The 23,667-nt window shown below is 42.8% G+C and overlaps 1 protein-coding gene across 2 annotated transcripts in view; it reads right to left on the bottom strand.

The window, feature by feature from the left end:
- Trpm3 (transient receptor potential cation channel, subfamily M, member 3) overlaps positions 1 to 23,667 on the bottom strand; it is an 884,432-nt gene that overhangs the window by 43,430 nt on the left and 817,335 nt on the right. For both annotated transcript variants that reach the window (NM_001191562.1, NM_001354180.1), the window contains exons 20-21: positions 23,181 to 23,432; positions 9,869 to 10,079 (exon numbers count right to left, since the gene is read on the bottom strand). In NM_001191562.1, coding sequence (NP_001178491.1) covers positions 9,869 to 10,079; positions 23,181 to 23,432 — 463 coding nt within the window. The remainder of the gene's footprint in view (positions 1 to 9,868; positions 10,080 to 23,180; positions 23,433 to 23,667) is intronic.

Below are 23,667 nucleotides of genomic sequence, written 5' to 3'. Positions count from 1 at the left end.
ACCTGTTTACTTATTGTCTAGAACCACTTTGGGGACACGAATGGCAACACTGTAAACTATGACAGAGACCACATTGCCTTGAAACAACCAGATGTTGATCTTGTCCTTTCTGGAAAAATTTCGTTCACATTCTAGAAAACTTTTGCTCACACCTACCTGGCCTGGTTTACAAATTCCTTAAGATAGGACTACGTCTGAATATTTTTCTATTTCCTCTTGTACCTTGTGGGTACCAAGCAAGAATTTAAGAATGCAAAATGAAAGCTTCCAAAGTAGGATAGAGTGGCCCTTTAAGTTTCGAGCATGACATTTCTAAGAGACTCCTGGGAGCATCATGCCTTCGCCTTATGGCTACTGAGCTCAGCTATTAAAGAAGGCACACTCATGTTTCTATCACCAGTGACGCTATGGCTTTTCTCTTCTTTTTGGGACAGGGTCTCACTCTTTCCTCAGCCTCCCCAGCTGCTGGTATTTCAAGCCTGCACCCCCACCTACAGCTCTGTATTGCGGGAACTTGTGTGTGGTTTGACTTTCCAGCATCATGTACTGGAAGTTTGATAAGCTTCGTGGTGTTGCGATAGAGAGACCTTTAAGAGCTGGAGACATCTCGAAAAGAGACTCGTTGCAGTAGTGCAGAGTGGGTATGCTCTCTCAAGAGTGGAATTTTATTAAACAAGGTGAGCCTTGCACTTGGACAGTCTGCATCTTCTTGCTCGAGTTGCCATGTGATTTCTTCCTCACACGCTCCCACCGTTATGACAACATTCATCATGAAGCCCTTACCGGAGCCCAGAAGATGCCAGTGTCAAGCTGCTATCTCATGAAGCTTCAGAACTGAGCAAACAAGCCTTCCTTCCCTCTCTTTCTCCCCCTTATCTTTTCTTTTATCTCTCTTTTAGAGGGATAGTACCAAACCTGTGAGTCTCCTACTTGAACCTTCAAGTGCTGGGATACAGGTGTGAATCACTGTGCCTAGATAAATCTTCTATTGTAAAGAGCCTGGTCTTGGGCATTTTTTTTTGATACTGATACGAAGCTAAGAAGTGGGTGATGCGAGAGATGATTGTCACATTGTAAATGTGGGTGGCTGGAGCAGCCATCTGCTGTGTATATCATACAGGATGTTCATGGTTCCCTTCCGTCCTGGAAAGGAGTCTTCAGTGTGAATGATGTTGGGTTTTAGCTGAGGAGACTGAGGGCCTAACTTAGGCTGGTTTCTTCTCGAAGCATCCCTGAGGAACGCATTCAAATGAATGTGATTTATTTACTGAAGAGAATACACACAGTGGTATCAGAACAGAGGATAAAGTTAAAAAGAAAGATGCTACTTCAGGTGCAGCCTGAGCTCACACCTCATTCTATGGGCCGGGCCTCTCCTGCAGGAAGGTATTCTGCAGCTTAAAGGCAGGAGAGTGGGACTTCAACAAGAGTCAAAATAACTAAGCTTTTATACTCCCTGAATCCAACTGCTAGGAGCAAGGTGCAGGATTCCCTGGAACACCCTAACTCTGAGGTCAGCTTAGGTTCCCTGGGTGGTGAAGAGACTTTGTGGATCCCAGGGAAGCTATCTGAATGTGGCAGGTAAGCCTATCACTAAAGAGCACAGAACCAAAGAGGGCAGTGCACAGGCAGGACAAGGGGAGGCGAGGGAACCTGGGCAGTGAACTAAAGGTATCAACCACATTTCCAACTGGATGTTCATTGATGTGGTATGAGGTTCTATATCATGTTGTGTGTGTGTGTGTGGTGTCTTGAGACAGTCTCTCACTTTATAGTCTAGGCTGGCCTCAGACTCAATGTCCTCCTGCCTCTGACTCCTGAATGCGGTGATTACAGACTTGCACCACCACCCCTGGCTTATCCCTGACATTTCTGTGAAGTGGACACTCTCATTTTATGGGAGAACATATTCTCCCTTTTCCTCACCTTATTGTCTTCCCTTCCAAAACAAAATGTTTTTTTTTTAATCTGGGGATATAAAAATATGGCTTTTTGTTGTTGTGGGAGAATTCTGCTCTATTCACAATGGCTAGAAAATGGAAACAAACTATGTGCCCTTCAACTGAGGAATGTGTAATGACAATGGGGTGCATCTATACAGTGGAATTTCATTCAGGTGTGCAGAAAAACAAAATCATGAAATTTGCAGATAAGTAGACGGAATAGGAATATATACTGAGTGAGGGACCCAGAAAGCATGTTCTCTCTTACTTGTGGTTTCTAGCTCTGAATCTATATTTGAATATAAAACCTTAGTAACTGCACAATCCAGGAGAGTTGAAGGGACCATGGGGGCTTCTGAGAGAAGGGATTCTAGAGATAGGGGTCACAGGACATAGGTGGTGTGAAGGGGGAGTGAGACAAATGGGAGTGGGGTTCAACTGGGAAGCAGGGAGGAAAGGTCAGATACACTTGGGGGGGTGAAAAAATCATGTCTCTCAGAATATATGATCATTTTTCTGTCACATACTTAGGGGAGGCATGAATCTGGATGTTCTCTGGAGAAGGGCACTCCCTTTATTTGTCCTAAGTTGAATACTTCACACTTTCTCGGATACAGAGTCCCAAACCATGGTATAAATCTCCAGATCACAGTATGCCTAGAAATTCACTTGAGAAATGCAAACTCTTTTGACACATTCTCTTTCATCTCCTTGGCATGAAGAGTTCAAATCCTGCTCTGTCCTTGAACCACAGCTTTTCTTCACTCCTACCTAATGGCTGTTCCTCTCTTACGTTTTCTTTAGGGATGGTAGCTAGAACTGAACTTGATGTCTGGGTCATAAAGTCACCACGTCTTGGAGTTTTAGATAAAGACACTTCTTGTATCCTATGTTCCGTATGTTATAGATGATGGAGCCCTTACCACCATCTGGGGTTGCCCTATTTTCCAGGTAGGTGTCTCTAGTATTAATCCTGCAATGCTTGTCTTTCCAAGCCTGCAGCCTATCACAGCTAGGCAGAGTAAGGAGAATTGATGCTCTTTTATGATAGCTGATTTCATCTTAAAGCATCCCTAGTAACCTCCCCTCACTTTCTTGCTTCTGTTCTATTGACACACACAACTTCTTTCTGCAGGCTGCTACTGCCGGTTTGGCTCTCATCACTGTTGCTGATCTGGGAGTCTCTTCTCTTACCCTAACAGGCTCTTTTTTAAAAGATAATTTCTTGTACTTGTTAAAGAGGCCAAGATAAAGTATAACTTATAAGGAAGTGTACTGACTTGTCTCTATTGAAGGGGACAGATACTTCTTATATTGCTTTTCTCTACTGATAAATTAGTAATTACGTGACAAAATGGTCCCCATAGCCAGATGGGAACTCAACGTTTCTTCTTCAGTTATAAGTTTTGGGAATTTAGTACAGAGAATTAGGAGAAAGTTATGAATATTTAAGATGTATTGAGGGATGGAGAGATGGCTCAGTGGTTGAGAGTACTGACTGCTCTTTCAGAGGTCCTGAGTTCAATTCCCCAGCAACCACATGGTGGCTCACAACCATCTGTAACGGGATCCCATACACTCTTCTGGTGTTTGTTTGAAGACAGCTGCAATGTACTCATATAAATAAAAATAAATAAATCTTTTAAAAAAAGATGTATTGAACCCACAGAAGTTTTTTTTTTCTGCAGGGTTACAGGATTCACTTGAAGGAGTCCAGATAGAGTGGATAATATATGGGCTTTAGAGTTATGTCAACCAAGATGGATTGAAAGTGTTCTGTAAAAGGAACTAGAGAAACCAGACTTTGAAGACAGGTCACTAAAAATGACTGGAGAATTCTCCATCTCAGAGTAGGTTGGAGCCATAGTATAGAAATGAAAAAATTGACAAAAAGTAACCAATGACTTTTAGACCAGTTTGGAATGCAATGACGTTGCAAATGACTCTTCTAAACACCAACCTGGTTGACCCCTTTCTCTTGGCACTGTTGGCACCATTGCGATTCCTGTGTTCCTCACATCCTGCTTCTGCCTCTCCTCTGCCTATTTGTGCTCATCCACCATGACTTTGACAGGGAGAGACATTCTTGATCCTAAAACCTGCATTTGCACTTCAGCACTTTTTAATTAAACCAACTAATCTCTATTTATGTATGTGTGTGTACGCCTGCTTGTCTGTGTGTGCACCACTTGCATACAGGTACCCATGGAGGGTGGAAGAGTGTATCACATCCCCGGGAACTGAACAATAGGAGTTTGTGCACTGTCTGATATGGGTGGTGAGGACTGAATTTGGGTTCTCTGCAAGAACAGCCGATGCTAATCAAGGAGCCACCTTCTCAGTCCACCTTTTAAAATTTATTTCATTTTATAGTCCCAGATCATCCTATTGAGCTGCAAGTCTGGACTCTCTATAGGATCTACAAACTTAATTTAACCCAAGTGGGACATCAGCCCTGGGTACATTCCTCCCCTCAAGTAAGTGGTTTTTATACTTTAAACTAGGGTGAGCTCCATTTTCCCCATTTTAATCCCCACTCGCTTTTTTTTTAATCCCCTCTCCACCATCAGGCCTTTGTTGAGGTCTTTCTGGTTTTACCTTCCTCCAGTCCCATGCAACCCTTTTTTCCCATTACCAACTCCATCAGGAATGCTTTTTCATCTCTCCTGTGTCCTCTTCCTCCCTCTCCATGGTCTCCCTCTCCTTCCTCCCCCTCTCCTTCCACCCCCATCTGTCCTGCTTCCTGTCTCCTACCTCTCACTTTACAGGGAGCCACACTCGATCGTTTTCTGTGCCTAGAGCTTGCCACGCTAGGTCTTCACACCCCTGCTCCCGTCTGCCTAGCACACATCTGCTTGTGTTTCAGGGCTCTGCTCGGCCTGCTTCTTCTCTGCTGGGGCCTCATCTATTCCACCATGCTCCGACTCCACGAGGTGCTGGCAGATTTCCTATCTGAGCGTCGCCGCCATACATCAGTTGTCAATGGAGGTTTGCCCCCGCTGAACGGTAAACTCCTCGAGGGCCATGTCTCTTCCTTGTTTGTCTAAAGACTCTGGTTTTCAGAGTCTTTTTTTTTTTTCCTGCTCATGGGCAGGAAAAAAAAAAAACTATTGAATGAAGAGTGGACTCTAAATAGAGTTCTACCTGTGAGCAAATACAGTGGATCTCACGACGGCAGGATGCATGTGGTTTCACAACAGAGGCTGAAGGCAGATCGCTCTGTTCTCTGTAAAGCTCATGAGCCCAAGTTTGTATTGGTAAACAAGTCATGTGGCTCTTCTTTATAGGGTGGGCTGACTGTTTCAGGGACAGCACAGTGTTGGCTAGCTTCCTTAGCAGTTTGTGAAAAGAAAACCTAATGAAACGATTTCCCTTTCCCCCAAGGTTGGCACTGGCCCCAGCTTCCTTTTCCCAGACTACTTTTCCTGATTGGGCAACAGGCCACATGCTATTTCTCTTAGCACTGGTGCGCTCTGAAGCCATCAGAGGTCGGTCTGGAATTCCAAACAGAAGCCCAGCACTGAGCTCTGAGAACTCAAGTGACTGAGACACACGTCGCTTGCCACTCTTCTGGTCTTAGTGTTCCTTGCTTCCCCATGGCAAGTGTCTTTCAGACACTCGAGCTGTCCTACTTCCATACCCAAATCGGAGAATAATTAATTGGAGACAGAAAAACAATTCAGGACAGTACTCGAGCCTTCTGTACACATGTTCAACCCTTGTTTGAGTCAAAGCCATGGAGATATCCTGGATACCAAAGAGCAAGGGATCGATTATACTAATATAAAATGTTGCATTCAATCAGTCAATTAAAAACAAAACACAACAAAGCCCCCATCTCCTTCTTCAGGTCATCTATTAATTTCAGATGAAAAAGCCCAGACAGCAATTTAAACAAAAATGACCCATGTACTAAGAAGATTGGATAGTTAATTTAGAGTAGAAATGGCTAGGTCATATTAAGTTGTCGTGGTAGAGAGAAAGTCCTGGACAGTCTGCTTCCACAGTACTATCTAAACTTGTAAAAATATCCAGAGAGGCAGAAAGGAGGACTAAATTTAGACCTGTATTTAATGCATTCAGAAGCATGATTCATTTCTCCTGCCTCAGTACCGCCTGAGAAGTCTGAATATCCAGCAGGATGCCCTGTAAGTAAGAAGAGGTCTCATCCAGCAGGAGGCTGGACAATGTCAGAGATACCCCCGTCTCTTCTGCTAAGGAAGGTGAACTTCCAAGCACCCTACCCAGCAAACCATATTTCTAAGCTGACGAAAAGCCATCCATTTTAAATTTTGTTCCAGTCTTGGTGCGGACATGGCTGGATTGATTATTGATCACTTATTGATTCTGCTGTTCTTCTGTTCTTTTAGTGCATTTTCCACTCAAGAACGTCTGGGGTCCTGGCTAGCCCTCAGAGGACATGCAGTAGAGGTCACCCTAGAGACTTCTCAGAGAATGTTGTATTGGTATTGGCACATTTAATATAGTGCCATGAATTAATTATTTTGTGGCACTGGGTATTGAATCCAGAGCTTCCTGTGTGTACATCAAAACACTACCATTGAGCTTCAACCACCGGCAAATACTGGTATAACACCTCAGACTTCAAGTCACCATGGTAGCCCTTAGCTGGGGCTTAGCAAAGTAGTATGTAGCATGAGTACTCAATGTTAATGACAGGCTATCTGAAAATAAAAATCAAGCCAAGTATCATATGTAGCATGGCTATTCAAAGTCAATTATAGGTTATCTGAAAACAAAACAAAAAAACAAGAAAAGCAAACCCTATATATCAATCGACCAACTAACCAGCCAACAACAGCAAATTCAGTCCCCAGGAATCAGATCAGCCTCCAGGGTAAAAATGGTTCTGGTCCCTTCTTCATTTATATCCTCTTCTACTTCCAACCACATTCTTGTAGCCCTCTGCTTCCAAATCTGAAGGAAAACTCTATCCTCTCAGATAATTTAGACTAAGGCTGCTCTATTTGTTATGTTAGTCCAGAATGACATAGAAGGAAAATGTACTTGTTATTTCGTGATTTTTTTAAAATATGATTTTTTTAAAACTTTTTAGTTTTTAAGCACATTTGGAAAGTAACCTTACAAATCTCATCCTACTGTCTTTGGCTTTATAGGTAATTTCTGTCTAAATAACAGGAAACTAGATGAAATATAGACCAAAAAAACTACAGTTAGGTAACACAGCCTTCCCAGAAGTGAGGACATTATGGGTGTCCTCCATTCCGAGGTCTGCCGTTGGTGTGAGCAAGCCATTCTGAGGGCCCCATTGCATATTCACATTGATCAGTCCCAGTTAAGAAAGTGATGATTTCCCCCAACATGAAATGGGTCCAGCCACTTAGAAGTCAAAACAACCGGAGTTAGATAATGGAGCACGTGCATCAAGTTAGAAATGAGTCATCTGAGGTGTGCGTGATGAGCAGAGCTGGAAAGGGCTACGCGGGGCACATCCATAGCATGGACTCGGTAGACCCTGGGCAGGGAAGGCCGCAGGTCCGGGTGGATATGAGATCCAGTCAGCCTGAATACATGCGCCACACACCAACCTGGACACGGCACAGGGAAAAGGCCACACACTGTAGGGCAGCGTCAATGATTTGTCCCTTTCTCAAACAGTTTGGAACTGGCTCTTCTGGGAAATTCTGAAAAGCCAGGAGGGAACAGGCATCCAATCCTCATGGGGTTCATCTGGTGCCATAGTCCAGGCACTGAGTCATTAATAGAACAGTCATGTTCAGTGACCTTGGCTGAATGCTATTTGAGATTTGGGGACAACCATCAACATCCATTTGAGAAAGGACGAATACTCTTTAGCACTCTACACAGAAAACTGGCTGATTTAGCTTAGAACAGAGTCTGCCATTGCAGCCAACTTCAGAACATCACAGAGGAAGAGGTCAGGGTCTCAACAAGGTCATATCCATCTAAGGCAAGATCAGGTATGTTTTGGGACTTGGGGGTCAAGATTTATCCTCACACACATAGAGTAGCAAGATCTAATTCCCAGAGTGGGGGAATTTGTCTATATTCATACTTCAGTCCCACAAACACCTCTAGTCTGTCTTGGGGGGTGGGTGGGATGGGGAGTTTTCAAGTTCTAAACTATAATCAGCCCTTCTTTTAAAACAGCAAATACTAAATCCTTGTGTTCAGCAGATGGTAGTATTTGTTGCACTAGGCTGGGCTCATAGTACAACATCAATAAATGGCCACTTGTAGAGGGACAGACAGAATCCCATTTGTAAAATACATCCATACCACCCCTTTCTTTCTCTCTTCCTTTCTTCATCCCTTCTCCTCACTACATTGTCCAAATGCCCATGGGGTCTTTGTCTCATTCTATGGGAGAAAGGGGCAACTTGAAAAGGCAAAATAATGCAATAAAGTGGGAAAGCAATTTCCAGGGGTGGGATGTGATAGCATGCTTAGTCTCTGAGGAAAATCATCATAGCGAGCTTTTTAACTGTTATTTTGCCTATAGGGACCATTTGAAAGGATACTCTCTACAGAAAATTCCCACCCCTGGGAAACTGCCTTCTGAAGGCTGCACACTGTCACCAAAGATATCATAACTGGAGGATAGAGCAAAAATTCTTCCTCCATGAGTTGGCTAAGTCTCATGGAGTAAATATTTGTTCCAATTAGGTGTTCCAAAAGTCTTGCTTTCCCCAGATAACATGTTTTCAGAGAGAAAGTGTATTTGTTCAAAATTCATCATGGAGGGGAAAAATGACACATTACTGTGTTCTGTTGCCAGGATACACAATGTTCTTCATAGGCTTGAGGACCCAAAGCTCAGGTGTCCTTTGTCCTTGTGTTCCTAGGCTCCGTCCTATCTGGACTGAGGAGGGAGAGTGGGGTGCTGCCTAGACTTTGCTCCCCCCTGAACAAGCTATGTGGTTATGTGACCTTAATCTGTGTTCACAGTCCAGGGCTCAGATGGCTGGCCTGTCAGCAAAAAATGTCTGAAAAATGTTAATTGAACAGTGTTGGAGGGTTGTTATTTCCAGACCTAAACTCCTCAGGGGAAATGAGAAAGAGTTGCTCCTGGGATTCAACTCCACACTGAAATGTGCTTCTTTTCAGATGCTTTCTTCCCAAGTCATTTCCTGATGCCTGGTGTTCCCTGACATTTGGTCCGAATAAAATCCTGGAACAGACTCCTAGACTACAGCTATCCTCCAACTCCACACAAAAGGAGTTGTTTGTTGTAGACACTCTGCATCTGGTAGGCTGAAGGTACTAGGGGCGGCTGGCTCTTGGTCCATACTAAGTCACTATGATATAGATACCCTCCTCCAACCCCTGGCATTAGCAGCAAATAACTCAGTCTATGACCTACGGGCATTTTCCATATTTCTTGGTAATGAATTCTGGCTTCATCTGTGTCTCCATAGCACATAACTTAAGACAATGAGAAAGGCTGTTGGGGAATAGTTTCTAGTATGAGGAAAATACCATACAGATGTTTGCCCTTAATCTTGAATTCTAATGACGAAATTGAGAATTGTTTATTTGTTCTAAAGTCAAACCCAAGGAATTTATTTTCTAAAGCCTAGCAAGAGAGGGATAGGGTAGGAGTGGGTAGTTTTGACACAATGTATTCCCAGTAATGAAATATGAAAAACATGGCCTTAAGATTTTGAGTTATATGCAAGATTATATCATTTAAAATGGTTCACTTTCATATCAAATTTGGTATACTATATATCCATTCTTGTCATAGGGAAGGACATACCTGAAGATACACTCAAGGGCTATTTTGCTAAAATAGTAGATTCACCTGCATTGATTGTCTCCACCAAGATAGCAAACTAGGAATCGGTCCTCTATCTTGAGCCATTTATTGAGGACAAACAAATGGACTTGGAAAAGGCGTGACTCAATCGAAGTTAAAATACCTGACTTTGGTGTATGAGAATCATAAACTTGCTTACGGTCTATCTGGTCAGCAAACACTTCCCCATAAATCATCCAATAAGGCATGTAGAAGATATTCTTGGCCAGTTTCCAAGATGGCTCCTCATTGGGAAAGAGAATGGCTTGCCTGGCGACCCCAAAGCTCATCAGCACCACCAGCATAATGATGACGAAGTACATCATGTCTATCATCTGGAAGGGTGGAGAAAGGAGAAACAAAATAAAGATGTGGGGTTGAGCACAGTGCCTAGGTAGGGAGCTGTACCTGGTTAGGAGGAAAGATGGACTGTCAAAACGGATGTCCGCATACTGAATACCAATGTCAGTTACACAATAGAGCACCTTCATTTTCATGGCCGTTTATGGGACATATTTCTATCTAGGCACAGGAGTGTTGTTCCTCAGAATTTGGGTTCTCCACATGGTTCCAGCACCATTTTTAAAAACTGTTCCGAGAGAAGGCAAGACTCTTGTTTTGGTTTCTTTCTTCTTAGAAAAAAAAATGAGAATCGGGAGAGTTGGACTATTTTAAGATCTAGTGCAGAGCAGTATATTCCTGCTCTTAGTTCTGAAAGGCTAAGGCAGCACTGGAAAGCACAAGAAAATAAGGGCTTATGAGTAGACCGAGGAAAGAGGAAATGGGAGCCCATCCCATTGCTTGATTCCCTGTCACAGGCCAGGCTTTCACAGAACCAACCATTTCCTCCTCTGTTTCTCTGGTAGGGTATCTTATTATAAAGGGTATGTTCACAGGTCTTAGAAACAGGAGGTTTCATGAGGCAGACCAGTGCCTGTTGTTGACAAGATGGATTTCTTCCTTGATGTGTTTCTAAACTGTGCCTGACTGAATCCCTTCACAATGTTTCTCCCCTCACCCTGCCCCTACTTTTCTTATCTGCGACTGTGCTTTTGTCAATGCTATGGTATTAGAGATCTGTTTTTCTCACCTGCTAAATCCTTTCCTTATCCTCACTGAAGCCTGATAAGTTTGGTGATTCCCACTGGCTCCAAACCCACTGTTTCTTCAAGAGACAGTTCCTACTCATCTGTCTACAAAGGCGGGTGTGTTGTCTAAGCTAAGCTAGTGGTGGGACCTCATTCCATGGCAACATGGTGAGGTAGGCATGTGACATAAGACAGAGCCACCAGAATCATCAAACCAGTCTGGTTTTGTTTTCTTGGAGATAGGATCTCTGCATGAACCCAAGGTATCTTGGAACTCAATATGTAGTTGAGGCTTGCCTGAAACTTTGTGATCCTCCTGCTTTGGCCTCCAGGGTGCTGAGATTATAGCCTGCTCTATCATTTCTTTAAAATGGAAGGAGAGAAAAAATCCTTTTCATTCCTTGTGATGTTCATTTTTTTGTAAAAATTTAGCATGTTGGAGGCCGAGTTCTCCCACCCGTGAATGAGGAAGATACATAAGAGGAGAGCTACCCCTGCCTGTGGTCGAACTCCTGCCTTGAGGTAATCTTATGGCTAGTTCCACCATGTTCTATTATAAATCAATATATTTCCCCATCCCCACGCTTAAACTATAGAGATTGGTTTTTACTCCTTGCATCAAAAGGTCTGACACCAAAGACTTCCTCCTCTTGGACATTATAGGATAAAGGTACCTACCTCTAGATAATGATACATGGTAATTATCAGTGATAAGAAAGGTTCCAAATTATCTTATTTGTTATTGTTACTCTTTTTTTTATTAACTTGAGTATTTCTTATATACATTTCGAGTGTTATTCCCTTTCCCGGTTTCCGGGCAAACATCCCTCTCCCCCCTCCCCTTCCTTATGGGTGTTCCCCTCCCCACCCTCCCCCCATTGCCGACCTCCCCCCAACAGTCTAGTTCACTGGGGGTTCAGTCTTAGCAGGACCCAGGGCTTCCCCTTCCACTGGTGCTCTTCTAGGATATTCATTGCTACCTATGAGGTCAGAGTCCAGGGTCAGTCCATGTATAGTCTTTAGGTAGTGGCTTAGTCCCTGGAAGCTCTGGTTGCTTGGCATTGTTGTACATATGGGGTCTCGAGCCCCTTCAAGCTCTTCCAGTTCTTTCTCTGATTCCTTCAACGGGGGTCCTATTCTCAGTTCAGAGGTTTGCTGCTGGCATTCTCCTCTGTGTTTGCTGTATTCTGGCTGTGTCTCTCAGGAGCGATCTACATCCGGCTCCTGTCGGTCTGCACTTCTTTGCTTCATCCATCTTGTCTAATTGGATGGCTGTATATGTATGGGCCACATGTGGGGCAGGCTCTGAATGGGTGTTCCTTCAGTCTCTGTTTTAATCTTTGCCTCTCTATTCCCTGACAAGGGTATTCTTGTTCCCCTTTTAAAGAAGGAGTGGGGCATTCACATTTTGATCATCTGTCTTGAGTTTCATTTGTTCTAGGCATCTAGGGTAATTCAAGCATTTGGGCTAATAGCCACTTATCAATGAGTGCATACCATGTATGTCTTTCTGTGATTGGGTTAGCTCACTCAGGATGATATTTTCCAGTTCCAACCATTTGCCTACGAATTTCATAAAGTCATTGTTTTTGATAGCTGAGTAATATTCCATTGTGTAGATGTACCACATTTTCTGTATCCATTCCTCTGTTGAAGGGCATCTGGGTTCTTTCCAGCTTCTGGCTATTATAAATAAGGCTGCAATGAACATAGTGGAGCACGTGTCTTTTTTATACGTTGGGGCATCTTTTGGGTATATGCCCAAGAGAGGTATAGCTGGATCCTCAGGCAGTTCAATGTCCAATTTTCTGAGGAACCTACAGACTGATTTCCAGAATGGTTGTACCAGTCTGCAACCCCACCAACAATGGAGGAGTGTTCCTCTTTCTCCGCATCCTCGCCAGCATCTGCTGTCACCTGAGTTTTTGATCTTAGCCATTCTCACTGGTGTGAGGTGAAATCTCAGGGTTGTTTTGATTTGCATTTCCCTTATGACTAAAGATGTTGAACATTACTTTAGGTGTTTCTCAGCCATTCGGCATTCCTCAGCTGTGAATTGTTTGTTTAGCTCTGAACCCCATTTTTTAATAGGGTTATTTGTTTCCCTGCGGTCTAACTTCTTGAGTTCTTTGTATATTTTGGATATAAGGCCTCTATCTGTTGTAGGATTGGTAAAGATCTTTTCCCAATCTGTTGGTTGCCATTTTGTCCTAACCACAGTGTCCTTTGCCTTACAGAAGCTTTGCAGTTTTATGAGATCCCATTTGTCGATTCTTGATCTTAGAGCGTAAGCCATTGGTGTTTTCTTCAGGAAATTTTTTCCAGTGCCCATGTGTTCCAGATGCTTCCCTAGTTTTTCTTCTATTAGTTTGAGTGTGTCTGGTTTGATGTGGAGGTCCTTGATCCACTTGGACTTAAGCTTTGTACAGGGTGATAAGCATGGATCAATCTGCATTCTTCTACATGTTGACCTCCAGTTGAACCAGCACCATTTGCTGAAAATGCTATCTTTTTTCCATTGGATGGTTTTGGCTCCTTTGTCAAAAATCAAGTGACCATAGGTGTGTGGGTTCATTTCTGGGTCTTCAATTCTATTCCATTGGTCTATCTGTCTGTCTCTGTACCAATACCATGCAGTTTTTATCACTATTGCTCTGTAATACTGCTTGAGTTCAGGGATAGTGATTCCCCCTGAAGTCCTTTTATTGTTGAGGATAGCTTTAGCTATCCTGGGTTTTTTGTTATTCCAGATGAATTTGCAAATTGTTCTGTCTAACTCTTTGAAGAATTGGATTGGTATTTTGATGGGGATTGCATTGAATCTGTAGATCGCTTTTGGTAAAATGGCCATTTTTACTATATTAATCCTGCCAATCCATGAGCATGGGAGATCTTTTCATCTTCTGAGGTCTTCTTCAATTTCTTTCTTCAGTGTCTTGAAGTTCTTATTGTACAGATCTTTTACTTGCTTGGTTAAAGTCACACCAAGGTACTTTATATTATTTGGGTCTATTATGAAGGGTATCGTTTCCCTAATTTCTTTCTCGGCTTGTTTCTCTTTTGTGTAGAGGAAGGCTACTGATTTATTTGAGTTAATTTTATACCCAGCCACTTTGCTGAAGTTGTTTATCAGCTTTAGTAGTTCTCTGGTGGAACTTTTGGGATCACTTAAATATACTATCATATCATCTGCAAATAGTGATATTTTGACTTCTTCTTTTCCGATCTGTATCCCCTTGACCTCCTTTTGTTGTCTGATTGCTCTGGCTAGAACTTCAAGAACTATATTGAATAAGTAGGGAGAGAGTGGGTAGCCTTGTCTAGTCCCTGATTTTAGTGGGATTGCTTCAAGTTTCTCTCCATTTAGTTTAATGTTAGCAACTGGTTTGCTGTATATGGCTTTTACTATGTTTAGGTATGGGCCTTGAATTCCTATTCTTTCCAGGACTTTTATCATGAAGGGGTGTTGAATTTTGTCAAATGCTTTCTCAGCATCTAATGAAATGATCATGTGGTTTTGTTCGTTCAGTTTGTTTATATAATGGATCACGTTGATGGTTTTCCGTATATTAAACCATCCCTGCATGCCTGGGATGAAGCCTACTTGATCATAGTGGATGATTGTTTTGATGTGCTCTTGGATTCGGTTTGCCAGAATTTTATTTAGTATTTTTGCGTCGACATTCATAAGGGAAATTGGTCTGAAGTTCTCTTTCTTTGTTGGGTCTTTGTGTGGTTTAGGTATAAGAGTAATTGTGGCTTCATAGAAGGAATTCGGTAGTGCTCCATTTGTTTCAATTTTGTGGAATAGTTTGGATAATATTGGTATGAGGTCTTCTATGAAGGTCTGATAGAATTCTGCACTAAACCCGTCTGGACCTGGGCTCTTTTTGGTTGGGAGACCTTTAATGACTGCTTCTATTTCCTTAGGAGTTATGGGGTTGTTTAACTGGTTTATCTGTTCCTGATTTAACTTCGGTACCTGGTATCTGTCTAGAAAATTGTCCATTTCCTGCAGATTTTTAAGTTTTGTTGAATATAGGCTTTTATAGTAAGATCTGATGATTTTTTGAATTTCCTCTGAATCTGTAGTTATGTCTCCCTTTTCATTTCTGATTTTGTTAATTTGGACACACTCTCTGTGTCCTCTCGTTAGTCTGGCTAAGGGTTTATCTATCTTGTTGATTTTCTCAAAGAACCAACTTTTGGTTCTGTTGATTCTTTCTATGGTCCTTTTTGTTTCTACTTGGTTGATTTCAGCTCTGAGTTTGATTATTTCCTGCCTTCTACTCCTCCTGGGTGTATTTGCTTCTTTTTGTTCTAGAGCTTTTAGGTGTGCTGTCAAGCTGCTGACATATGCTCTTTCCTGTTTCTTTCTGCAGGCACTCAGCGCTATGAGTTTTCCTCTTAGCACAGCTTTCATTGTGTCCCATAAGTTTGGGTATGTTGTACCTTCATTTTCATTAAATTCTAAAAAGTTTTTAATTTCTTTCTTTATTTCTTCCTTGACCAGGTTATCATTGAGTAGAGCATTGTTCAATTTCCACGTATATGTGGGCATTCTTCCCTTATTGTTATTGAAGACCAGTTTTAGGCTGTGGTGGTCCGATAGCACGCATGGGATTATTTCTATCTTTCTGTACCTGTTGAGGCCCGTTTTTTGACCAATTATATGGTCACTTTTGGAGAAAGTACCATGAGGAGCTGAGAAGAAGGCATATCCTTTTGCTTTAGGATAGAATGTTCTATAAATATCTGTTAAGTCCATTTGGCTCATGACTTCTCTTAGTCTGTCTATGTCTCTGTTTAATTTCTGTTTCCATGATCTGTCCATTGATGAGAGTGGGTGTTGAAATCTCCTACTATTATTGTGTGAGGTGCAATGTGTGTTTTGAGCTTTAGTATGGTTTCTTTTACGTATGTAGGTGCCCTTGTATTTGGGGCATAGATATTTAGGATTGAGAGTTCATCTTGGTGGATTTTTCCTTTGATGAATATGAAGTGTCCTTCCTTTTCTTTTTTGATGACTTTTAGTTGAAAATTGATTTTATTTGATATTAGAATGGCTACTCCAGCTTGCTTCTTCTGACCATTTGCTTGGAAAGTTGTTTTCCAGCCTTTCACTCTGAGGTAGTGTTTGTCTTTGTCTCTGAGGTGTATTTCCTGTAGGCAGCAGAATGCAGGGTCCTTGTTGCGTATCCAGTTTGTTAATCTATGTGTTTTTATTGGGGAGTTGAGGCCATTGATATTGAGAGATATTAAGGAATAGTGATTATTGCTTCCCGTTATATTCATATTTGGATGTGAGGTTATGTTTGTGTGCTTTCATTCTCTTTGTTTTTTTGCCAAGACGATTAGTTTCTTGCTTCTTCTAGGGTATAGCTTGCCTCCTTATGTTGGGCTTTACCATTTATTATCCTTTGTAGTGCTGGATTTGTAGAAAGATATTGTGTAAATTTGGTTTTGTCATGGAATATCTTGGTTTCTCCATCAATGTTAATTGAGAGTTTTGCTGGATACAGTAACCTGGGCTGGCATTTGTGTTCTCTTAGGGTCTGTATAACATCAGTCCAGGATCTTCTGGCCTTCATAGTTTCTGGCGAGAAGTCTGGTGTGATTCTGATAGGTCTGCCTTTATATGTTACTTGACCTTTTTCCCTTACTGCTTTTAATATTCTTTCTTTATCTTGTGCATTTGGTGTTTTGACAATTATGTGATGGGAGGTGTTTCTTTTCTGGTCCAATCTATTTGGAGTTCTGTAGGCTTCTTGTATGCCTATGGGTATCTCTTTTTTTTTAGGTTAGGGAAGTTTTCTTCTATGATTTTGTTGAAGATATTTACTGGTCCTTTGAGCTGGGAGTCTTCACTCTCTTCTATACCTATTATCCTTGGGTTTGATCTTCTCATTGAGTCCTGGATTTCCTGTGTGTTTTGGACCAGTAGCTTTTTCTGCTTTACATTATCTTTGACAGTTGAGTCAATGATTTCTATGGAATCTTCTGCTCCTGAGATTCTCTCTCCCATCTCTTGTATTCTGTTGGTGAAGCTCGTATCTACAGCTTCTTGTCTCTTCTTTTGGTTTTCTATATCCAGGGTTGTTTCCATGTGTTCTTTCTTGATTGCTTCTATTTCCATTTTTAATTCCTTCAACTGTTTGATTGTGTTTTCCTGGAATTCTTTCAGGGATTTTTGTGACTCCTCTCTATGGGCTTCTACTTGTTTATTTATGATTTCCTGGAATTCTTTCAGGGATTTTTGTGACTCCTCTCTATGGGCTTCTACTTGTTTATTTATGATTTCCTGGAATTCTTTCAGGGATTTTTGCGATTCCTCTCTGTAGGCTTCTACTTGTTCTCTAAGGGAGTTCTTCACGTCTTTCTTGAAGTCCTCCAGCATCATGATCAAATATGATTTTGAAACTAGATCTTGCTTTTCTGGTGTGTTTGGATATTCCATGTTTGTTTTGATGGGAGAATTGGGCTCCGATGATGCCATGTAGTCTTGGTTTCTGTTGCTTGGGTTCCTACGCTTGCCTCTCGCCATCAGATTATCTCTAGTGTTGCTTTGTTCTGCTATTTCTGACAGTGGCTAGACTGTCCTATAAGCCTGTGTGTCAGGAGTGCTGTAGACCTGTTTTCCTGTTTTCTTTCAGCCTGTTATGGGGACAGAGTGTTCTGCTTTCGGGCGTGTAGTTTTTCCTCTCTACAGGTCTTCAGCTGTTCCTGTGGGCCTGTGTCTTGAGTTCACCAGGCAGGTCACTTGCAGCAGAAATGTTGGTCTTACCTGTGGTCCCAAGGCTTAAGTTTGCTCGAGGGGTGCTGCCCACGAGCTCTCTGCTGAGGCAGCAACCAGGAAGATCTGCGCTGCGTTTCCGGGAGCTTCAGTGCACCAGGGTTCCAGATGGCGTTTGGTGTTTTCCTCTGGAATCAGTAATGTGTGCAGCGTGCAGTCTCTTCTGGTTTCCCAGGCGTGTCTGCCTCTCTGAAGGTTTAGCTCTCCCTTCCACGGGATTTGGGTGCAGAGAACTGTTTATCCGGTCTGTTTCCGTCAGGTTCCGGCGGTGTCTCAGGCGCTGGGGTCCTGCCGCTCCTGGGCCCTCCCCCACGGGAACCCAGAGGCCTTATACAGTTTCCTCTTGGTCCAGGGATGTGGGCAGGGGTGGGCAGTGTTGGTGGTCTCTTCCGCTCTGCAGCCTCAGGAGTGCCCACCTGACCAGGCGGTGGGGTCTCTCTCCCACGGGGTCTGGGAGCAGAGAGCTGCTGCGGGCCGGGATCCGAGGGTGTGGGACTCCCGGTAAATACAGGGAGTGCCCGGTCCTAGAGGAATTCTGCCTCCGTGTGTCCAAAGTTCACCAGGCAGGTCACTTGCAGCAGAAAAGTTGGTCTTACCTGTGGTCCCAAGGCTCAAGTTTGCTCGTGGTGTGCGCCCACGAGCTCTCTGCGGCGGCAGCAACCAGGAAGATCTCTGTTATTGTTACTCTTGTGCTGGAGACTGAACCAAGGGCCTAGTGTACACTAACAACCTACTCTACTATGGACCTATTCTTGCCTCTAACTTAGAAGAGAATATTCCATGGTCCATTTTCCAGTAACCTAAACATTATGGTATTCCTGGGTACCTTAGGACTCAGGGGCCTCAACATATTTTAGATCAATTAATCAATTTTCAGCATAACCTCAAAACTTGCATGACCTTGAAGTGAGACAGAAATTTCTCAAAGATTCCTAACTTTTCCTGTCTATCCTCACTGGTAAATGCTAGTTGGTTGTTTTAGCCCCCAGCGAGTGCTTGCAGGTCTCTATGTGGGTAAGATGGCCGAGTTGAAACAGGTGTAGAGGAAACCCAAGTCTGTGTTTCATCTTCTTTCTTCTTTTTATTTTATAAACCATGCTGATCACTTATTTACAGAAAGTTGTATCAATGAAGAAGCACAGATGGGCTTCGTATTATCTTTACTTTCATTGATTAAAAGGGGTTATCATATGAGTAGGTCTACTCACAAGACTGAGGACCTAATCTGACCCAAGAAAACTCAGCCAGGAAATAAAATAAAATTGCACTAATTTAATTTTTCAGCATTTTTTAAAAAGATTGATCCCAATACCTATTCACAGGGTCAAAACAGTAAAAGAAGTTCTCTCGAAACACTGAGCTCTCTCTGTTTCAAAATCTTCACTGTCGTAAAGGTATCAGGAGCTGAACACCATTAGGAGAAGAAAAGCAGACCTCTTGTGTTTTCAAAGTTAAATTATCCAGTGAGTTCAATGGTAAGACTTAGTCCCAGTCTTAGGAATGCCTTTCAGACTGCTCCACAGAGAAGAGCATCCCCAGTGGCGGTGAAGTACATGCTCTTAGTTGCCAGTCAACCTGGAGTTTGACCTTGACTGCTAGCAAAAATAGCTACATGAGAAAAAAAATCCACCAAAAAAAAAAAGTTTTTCCTGACCATTACTAAAGAGATGTTAGCTTAGTGTCTTGGAGCAAGTTGCCTAATCATGTTATTAGATGTTGTAAGTGGGGTAGCAATAACAATCACGAGATTACCTTTGACTGAGTGTGATGGCCATACTGTGCGTTCTTGTAAATGCTAGCATGTTATTGTTGGATGGTCAGGATGCAGTCAGGAGTTTGAACCTTGTCTCCGTCTCTCTCACAGCCTGTTTGTTTAATTGATACACAAGGGTTCTAAGATCTGTTCCATGGGGTATAATAATGAGGCCTGAGATGTGTCCCACAGGGTGCCTGGCACAGTAACAAAGATCCTGCTGGGGTTTCTATGCTGTATTACATAAGTGAGTTAGCACAGGGTTCTCAGAACTCCCTTGAGGAATGAAATATGAAGGAACAGAGTCAGGATTTCAAGTGATCTGGGACCTGCAGATCAGCAGGACTCATAGAGGAGAAACGGATGCTCTGTGCTGTCGGGCATTTGATGCTCTGGTTCTTTCCATAGGGCAAACACAGAAAACCATCGCAGGATGAGCACCTGGTCATCCTGTGTCTGGTCTCCATCCAGACGTCGAGGCACACTGGGCTACTTGGGAGCGGATTACTGAAGAGGGACCTGTTAGGTTGAGGTCTTTGTATATATCACATCTAGCAAGATTTCAACTTGTGGTCTGTCTGGCTCACCGATAAACTCTAGGGGCATCTTTTATCTACCTTCTGGGTCGATGACTCAATTATTGAACTAATTATCTTAAAAGCATGCTGTAAGAACTCAAAGCCCCCAAATTCCAAATTTCCTCCTTATTCCTGACTAATAAATGAAGCCATTCATAAGCTAAAAGGTAGAGGACACATCACAGCCCTCCTGTTCATTCCTTACTAAGGTTTTGCTCTACTCAAAACTGGGGTAATTACGCCATTATTAAAATGATAGACATGGAAATTAAGATAATCTCACTGCATTAATGTAACTTTAGGTATTTCAGAGAGTTAAATTCCACCAAGATATTTAAAAATGATTGACTTGGTTTGGATCTTTGAATAGTTTAACTGTTAAAATATGGTAACCATAAAAAATATTGATAATTCCCTGATGTAGTGGTTCTTTACAGAGGGCAGTTTTGTGCTGCAGGGGACATTACATGTGGTAATGTTTGGAAACATCTTTGTCATTCTAACACATTTTCTCTCTCTCTCTCTCTCTCTCTCTCTCTCTCTCTCTCTGGTCTGTCTGAGAGAGAAAGAGATAGAGATAGATAGACAGACAGACAGACAGAAAAAGCACTACTAAAATCCTACAATATACAGGATGGGGACTCTGCAGCAAAGATTCACACAGTCCCACCTGGGTGTAGTGTGCAAGCTTGTAGTCCTAGCACCTAGGAGGCAAAGGCAGGAGGGTAGCAAGATTGGGTTACATAGTGAGATGCTTTTTTTTTTTCTTTTTTCTTTTTTTTTTTTTCCGGAGCTGGGGACCGAACCCAGGGCCTTGAGCTCGCTAGGCAAGTGCTCTATCGCTGAGCTAAATCCCCAACCCCGATGAGATGCTTTTTAAAAAAAATGAAGAAAAATGTTAAGGTGGAGGAAAATTGGCCTGATTTCCAAGCTGTTACAGTCTGATAATTTTTTCCTCATTTTATTTGGAAAAATATTTGAGAATCTCATAAAGGCCCATTCTCTCCAGAAAATCCATACAAACATTTTCCTATGTAAGTTGAGAGCAGGGATCCATGGAGTGCCACACAGTCTGCCTTTAGACATAAGAATTTCCACCCAAATCTCAAACCCATTATTAAACGAAGACAGAAGAGTAGAATGAACAAATGTGTTCACACGCACCCCCTTCTCAATGTCAAGTTGGACTGGATCAGTTTGGGTAACTCAGGCTCCAGCATTTTTCTTCTCTAGAGTGTGTCTGGTGTCATTTACCCTAATCAGTGCTGGTGCGATAATTTCAAGTTTGTGACTGAAGCAGCTGGTTATATGGAACAATGGTGTTTATAAACTTTTCTTTCTCCATTGTCCTTTAAAAAACAATGCAAACATAATGACAACAAACATAGTTTACCAAGCAGCCACTAAGAGCCAGCTATCATTTAGCACGTGCCATTTCTAATCACCACAGCTCTACCAAGCACATTTACTGTTCATCGCTGCCTTACAAGGCAGAGAACTGAATATCTAAGAGCAAAGGGAATTTATTTTAAATTTAAAATTTGCCCCTCTTTGTGTATATTAGCTGGTACATTTTTAATAGGAAGATTTTTGGTTACTTAAGATGCGTTTCAGAAGAATTCATACACAGATGTTTAATAAATACTGAATTAACGATGTCTATAGTAAATCTTTAGTGACAGCGAACAGGAGGGGGTACAAAGCTACTCACTGGTTTTAGCAGCTTGTGGGGATGAGTAGGAATGATACCAAAGAGACCTTTATGAGAGGGCAGAGAAGCTATGCTTTTCACATGTCAGGGATGGACTTGGAGAAGTGGGCATCAGGCTCTGGTGATATCTGGGAGGGAGCTCATGAACTCAGTACCCTCACCCAACTCCTGCCACCAGCTTCACCCTGATGCTGGTCACCTCAGCTCAGTCTTTATGGGAAAATTCTGGAAGCTGAATATAGTCTAGAATGTTGAAGCCCTCAGCCATTTGTATGGAAGTATGTTAGCTTGGCCTGTGAGATTCTTTCTCTTCCCTCCCTCCCTCCCTCCCTCCCTCCCTCCCTCCCTCCCTCCCTCCCTCCCTCCCTCCCCCCTCCCTTCCTTATGTATGTGGATATTTTGTCTGCATGTAAGTATGCACACTAGAAGAAGGCATTAGATCTCATGGCATCACAGTTATAGATGACTATGAGCCACCATGTGGGTGCTGGGAATCGAACCCAGGACTTCTAAGGAAGAAACATAGTGTTCTTAACCTCTGAGCCACTGCTCCAGCCCTGCCCCTTCCCTTCCCTTCCCTTTCCTTTCCTTTTCTCTTCTTTGCTTTTTTAGAATTAAAGGAGCAAGTGCCTTGCTTTCAGGAGCCATGGTTAGTGGATAGTTTCCCCCAGGATCCACAAATCCCCTGGACTCCCCACCTCCCCACTTCAGCTCGACTCAGTCTTCCCTTTGTGGACCAAAACCCACTTTTAATCTTATTTTGCCTTCAAGGTATTTGAGACAAGCCTCGCTCTGCAGCCCTGGCTTACCTGGAATCTGGCATCCTGGTGCTGGGACTCTAAGTGACACAACCACACCCAGCTTTGAAAGTCACCTCAAGAACTCATCTTTGAGGAGTCTTCAAAATCTGTTGACACAGATTTATTGAAGACAAAGTTCTCCTCCAAGTCTGACCTCCGTGAACGTTCTGAGTGAACCCATCACGACCTGTGGTCCTTCTGTACTTTGTAGGTGTCTTGTCTCCCTGACCACTTTTCATCTGCCTGCAGCAAAGTACTTCCCTTCCTCTCCCTCTGTCCCACTCTCACGAAGTGGCATTTTTGTGCAATTTTTCTTTTTCTTTTGGAGATAGGCTTTCTCTGTGCAGCCCTGGCTGTCCTAGAACTAGCTCTATAGATAAGGCTGGCCTCGATCTCAGAGGTCCATGTGCCTCTGCCTCCTGAGTGCTGGGATCAAAGGCCTATGGCAGCACTGCTCCGTACCTGACATAAAGCAGACCCTTTCCATGTGCTTCAGTTAGTAGATAGGTGGCTGATGATCAAACGCTTTAGTTTTTAATATACCAATTATAGTCAAATTCGCAGACACTCAAAGGGGATTTAAAGACTAAAATACCTCTGGGGCCATCTCATGCAGACCTTGGTTGGAAACCCAAATAAATCACATTTCTCTTTCTATGATCATGGAGCTGCCTCTGAGAATGTGTAACATGGGACCGAATGACCCTGCTTACCATTTTCCCAATCATCATTACGTATGGGCCCAGATACTTGTTCACGCCGAAGATGTCTAGTAAACGGATATACCAATAAATGATGTTCACACAGTAGATGACCCTCCCGTCACTCCTGAAGGGCTGGTCTTGAAGACGAAGGATCATTCCCACCGAGAAGAGGAGGATGGCGATGAGGTCCGTGACGTTCCAGTACTCCTGCAGCCACACTTTGACTTTCTGCAGCAGCTTGCCCGGCTCTGACATCAGGATCTACGAGGTAGCAGAGAGGGCTTAGGTCCGGCTTTTCCTATACTTTCAGCTCAGCTAGAAAGTACTTTCTTTGTCCGTTAGCTGACAGAAGAGACTATCTGGGCCTGTGTCTACCTGAATACCTGTATGCTATGAATTCACGACTGAGCTAAGTTTAGGTCATCCAGATGTGCACAGTCTAGAAGCAGATGCAAACAACAGGTTTGATCCTTGGGATTGTCTGGCAATTCTGAGG

This window comes from Rattus norvegicus, chromosome 1, assembly GCF_036323735.1.
Source record: "Rattus norvegicus strain BN/NHsdMcwi chromosome 1, GRCr8, whole genome shotgun sequence".
Lineage (NCBI taxonomy): Eukaryota > Metazoa > Chordata > Mammalia > Rodentia > Muridae > Rattus > Rattus norvegicus.
This window is presented reverse-complemented; position numbering and strand designations above follow the sequence as displayed.